Genomic DNA, 5226 nt, shown 5'->3' on the forward strand with positions numbered 1-5226 from the left:
AGTCTTTTCTTTGCGAGGCAGATCTCAAAGCAGGCCCAGATTGATCACCCGAAGCAATCGATCGGAAGTCATTGCACCTTAGCGTCGCTGTTCAGCAGAGTGCATTTCAACCCACACGTGATCACGAATGTGCAGTTTCTTCTGCACCGAATATGTCCCCGCACTGCACATGAACATACATTTCATCTTTTTGTGTGGATTATGTGCATGCAATCCTTGCATGCTGGTGTGCACTTCCAGGAGAATGTTGTGACCGTGTTTATGTGTCGGTTGCAGCGACCGACAGGTCCGGTGTTCCTAACAGTGCACAGGCAGCTCCCGTGGGGCCGTGCAAGCTGACCAAGAGGAAGAGCAGCTGCTGTTGGCCTTCGTGCAAAGTCAGCCAGTCTCTTCTTTTATATCTCTACTTGCCCCCAACACACGCATACAGTTATGCAACACTTTTCGCCTTATTTATTTATCTATTTATCTATTTCAATTTCCTCTTACGAACATACTTGAAAAAAAAAGAGTGGTGGTGTGACGACCACTCAACAGACGTATTGTGGCATTTTAATAACATGCCGGAGCGCCGCCTTGTTCTGAATGGTGCTGTTCCTGTACCTCATCGTGATGAAGTTTGTCACACTCTCCCCTCAACTTTCAAATGGCTGGTTTGAGTGTAGATTTTCCTCTGTGTATGAATACAGATGATTTGTAATCCGCAGTGTAAAGATGAAGGTAAACAGAGCCAGCTGACACAGTGGGAGCTGGACGCTGGCTGTGTTGGGGTTTGGCAGCGGCTCTACCTGAAGCTTGAGAGGAGGCGTGGGCAACATCGCCAACGGCCTCTTGTTTGTCTTTCGTGTCCGGCATTCTTTCTTTAAACCTTCCTGCCAAATTCATACCGTCACTTTGTGTCTGGATTTCACAATGGAGTCCTGTAACCTACTGTAGAGGTTCATCCTTACTTTCCTTATCATCCAAGTTTGCTTCTGACAATCCATCAATCGATTTACCTCCTTCGGTGTGTAGATAATGTTTGGATTTCAATAACAACAATAATGGTTCAAGTATGAATAGTATATGTATACTTTAAAAAGTCTGTTCTTTTTACAGGCCACACAGTTCTTCCATTCCTCTGTGCTGTCCTCTTGCTTCAAATAGTCAAACTTGAAACTCTCACATTTTTCTTTGTTTTGCCCCCCCAACCCCTCTCTCAAACTACTGCTTTTTCTTTCATGTCTTCGTCATTATAACTTGGGATACAGCTCCTGTTCGTTTGGCCATTATCGTTTGGCAAAGATCTCTGAAAATCCCAAAGGACCATCAGGATGAGAGTTCTGCCTGCTATAACTTTGGGGTATCTCGGAAGTCTTGTAGCTTGTTAAAAGGTAAACGGGGTGGATGTCTCAGGAGAGCACATAAACGAGGCATAGGCATTTTAGTGATATCCCAAAAGTTGACTAACCTCTGATAGACACTCATTTCCTGCAGAACATATATAATATGTCATGGAATGTTGCTGTTTATCATACACTTGTTTATTGATTCTTTTTTAATTTATTTGTTTTTTATGGAAATACAACATAGATTCTGATATTATTTTTACAATTTCACATACAAGAAAATAAAGTAATGAACGTTACAGCCGCAATTAAGTTCAAAAAAATAAAACGGTTGAAAAATCAGACATGTGTGAAAATATTACTATCTTTTTGAATACCGTTTACTGTGAGTAGTATGTTTTGAATTTCAGTTTTTGAAATCCTATTTTGTTGATGGCCATATCTACCACCTTCTTTCGGTCCCTGATTGCAACACCCGACAGAAACGTCACTGTGTTACCCTTGTGGGAAATGTAGGCTTTTGTAGTTCACGTCAATGTGTCGTGGCATGTGTAAAACTACAAATCCCATTTTCAACAATCCGGAAGTGTCGCAAAGTGAGAAGCTTCTATCGGTTGGTAAACATGTCCCGTGTGGTTAAGAAACGAAAATTCGACAAAACCCGACAGGACAGCCTGTACTTTGATAGCTATTCCGATGTGACAATTCACGAGGAAATGATAGCGGACCATGTACGAACCAACACGTACAGATTGGCCATTTTGAAAAATAGCGACTCGATCCGAGGGAAGGTTGTGCTGGACGTCGGGGCAGGAACCGCCGTTTTGAGCATGTTCTGCGTCCAAGCCGGTGCAAAGAAAGTGTACGCCGTTGAAGCGTGTTCCATTGCCGAACAAGCTGTGAAAATAGTCCGGCAAAACAACATGGAGGACAAAATCGAAGTCATACGAGGGACTGTTGAGAGTGTGGAGCTCCCCGAGATGGTAGAGGTGATAGTGAGCGAGTGGATGGGTTATGCCCTCCTGCATGAGTCGATGCTGAACTCTGTGCTGTACGCGCGCGACAAGTGGTTGAAAAAGCCCGGCGGGCTTATTCTGCCCAACAAAGCAGAACTTTTCATCACGCCCATCTGCGAGCCAGTGGTGGAGGACCGCTTACACTTCTGGTACACGGTCAAAGACAAGTACGGCGTTGACATGTCATGTATGAGTGACTTTGCCAAGAAATGCATCAAGAACTCTGACATTTCTGTCAGCCCAGTGACCGCCGAGGACGTGCTGTCTCACCCGGCCCGGTTCGCCGAGCTGGACCTGTACACGACCACAGTGGAGGAGCTGCGGTCGGTCAGGGGCCACTTTAAGTGCGAGTCTTTCGGCTTGGCGGCGGTTAACGCATTTTGTGTCTACTTCACCGTCTCGTTCCCTTGTCCGGACAAACCACAACCACTCGTTCTCTCGACGTCCCCATTCAAACCCGAGACCCACTGGAAACAAGCAGTTTTGTATCTGGACGAGCCCGCGGACGTGGCGCAAGACACGCTGCTGACCGGGGAAGTCAACATGTTCCCCTCGCTGGAAAGTGACAGACATGTATGCATTCACCTGGAGTACACGATTGGAAAACATAAAACATGTTCCAAGACTTTCTCTATCCCTGACTGGACCTCTGAAACACTATCCTAGTTTACTTTGCTCTCCTTTGCGTGCACCAGGTCGTGCACCCCAGTCTGAGGTCGATAGTATGCTCTTTGTCTTCACTTTGGAAAAACTGCACACTACTAGTTGACGTGTGCTACTTGCAAAACCGTTGATGTGATGCTGTAGTACAACAGCAGTCTTTTATTGGTTAGTGCTTTTTGAAAAGTTGCTTGAGGAATTATCCAATGTTATCGGTCTTCACCTGCCTGTTCATACATGATTTTTCCATTTTGTCCTGACTAGAATAACAAATGAAAGATCTGAATTGAATTAAATTGTTTGACTGCACTTTGGATTGTGTTGTTTCAGTCCTGACTTGTGCAATGAGATATTAATATATTATACAGGTTTCTTCGTATATCACTGTTGGGAGGACGGGGCGGGGGTCTTAGCTCTCGCAAAACTCATCTGTATTCATATTTTTTTAATGACCAGGTAAACATTTGTGATGCGTTTGGTTCCTACTTCCGCTGTCATTTAAAACTGGACAAATTATTGAACGTGTTTTCAAGCATCTTGTTTTTCGATCGCCGCTGAAACCTGACTGGCAAAGCGGTATCTAATCACAGCTACGCATTAATCCTTGTATGCTAATGACACCACCAAGAAGCCAATAGGATTCAATTCCCACAGTCAGTTACAGTAACCAATATGTCCGTCAGCACATCCTGAACACACAGATGAGGAGCACGCTATTGACCAAAGCTAATTTGGTGGAGCAACCTCCAAAGAGGTGTTCTTCATTTCTCTTGGGGTGCTAGCCGAGGAGACTATTTGTCCTCATTACCATTAGCTTCCCGAACTGACCCGTAGATCCTGTGTCCACTGCGTGGTGCTACATTTTTTTTCTTTTTCTCGACAGAAATAAAACACTGTTAATTTTGGCCATGGGCTGCAAATCTCAGCCGCGAGACATGCCATTTTTTTCAAAGACATCCGTCCGAAAGCACCGAGGCATGTTGGCACGGACGGACGCGCACCGTGTAACGAGGACGGATCTGCCCCGCGCCTGTTAAGAAACTGAATCACAGACGGGAGCACGTAAACCATAGCAGGGTGGCCCCGATTCACAATCCACCTGAGGCACTCTGCTCTCGTGCAATCCACCAAACTGTGCGGGCCACTCCTCTCCTTGCCCACTAATCCTTTTTCAATCATGCACTTTTTGGATTATGCCCCCATGTAATTCGTTTCAGGTATTGTTTTATAACTTAATATGATATTTCAATTTCGCCGAGTTGGCGCACGGGCTTAGAATAGCGCGTCGGATCGGATCAGCGCTGCAGGTCTGCTTGCAGCAGATTGGAGCCCAGGGTTAGCGCCGGGATGATAAGCGCAGACACTGACCTGATTCGCTCCTTCGGCCCATCCCATATTGAAATGGGAAGTGACTTTTCACTTTGGGACCGGCCCAAGAAGGATGTACATTATTGACCTTTATCACACAGACAAGGGCAATGTTTATTAACTCATTCACAACCAGCCAATTCTAGACCAAGTCTGAAAAGACGTCTCAAAACGTCTTTGGGAGTGAAAGAGTTAAGGGCATTATCTAGTCAATAGCTGAGTTTTCTACAGTACTTCGCAAGGCCACCAGGTTTTAATATATACTCCTAGTTCGTCCATAATACTATTTCATTGCTGTTTGACTGCATTTCAAGAGCCCGCCGCAAATGCTCCGTTTGTTCAAGGCTCAAGCCTTGAATCAAAGGAATCCGTGGATTAACCACCCAACAGTGTATCTCGAGCGAACCTTTCGTACGGCGCCATCGTATTTCGGTCTGCACTTAAACTGCCTCTTTGTTAGCTTGCTGCCGTTTGCACTTCTCTCTTGTCACAGAGTGAATTAGTAAACGAGTTCATGACGGGCAAGCTGCCCTCGGGCTAAGAGACAGACACAAAGAGAGAGAGAGAGACGGCTGCAAGGAGAGCTGTCTCCACCGTCCCCACCCTTGACGAGTCCAACAATGGTGAACCAGCAGCGATCATGCTTGTTTGCTTTCGAGCTGCCACACTTGGTTTGTTGTGTTGATCCAGGACAGGGATTAATTGCTGTCAAAATCCCCTAATATTCTCCCTGGGATATCCATAATTCTACACAATGACACTGCTTAAATATGTTGAAATGTGAACATCTGCTATCTGTTTACCACGGAGGCCTCTGGGCGGCACATTTTTTTTTTTTTTTTGCTGATTTCCTC

The 5226-nt window shown here is 45.4% G+C and overlaps 1 protein-coding gene across 1 annotated transcript; it reads left to right on the top strand.

Moving 5' to 3' along the window:
- Window positions 1-1887: 1887 nt before the first annotated feature.
- Window positions 1888-3313, top strand: prmt6 (protein arginine methyltransferase 6). Its single transcript, XM_052054977.1, has one exon. The coding sequence runs from the start codon at window positions 1952-1954 to the stop codon at window positions 3008-3010; it is 1059 nt and encodes a 352-aa protein (XP_051910937.1). The 5' UTR covers window positions 1888-1951; the 3' UTR covers window positions 3011-3313.
- The last annotated feature ends 1913 nt before the right edge of the window (window positions 3314-5226 follow it).

The sequence above is a fragment of the Hippocampus zosterae genome, chromosome 20, assembly GCF_025434085.1.
Source record: "Hippocampus zosterae strain Florida chromosome 20, ASM2543408v3, whole genome shotgun sequence".
Classification (NCBI taxonomy): domain Eukaryota; kingdom Metazoa; phylum Chordata; class Actinopteri; order Syngnathiformes; family Syngnathidae; genus Hippocampus; species Hippocampus zosterae.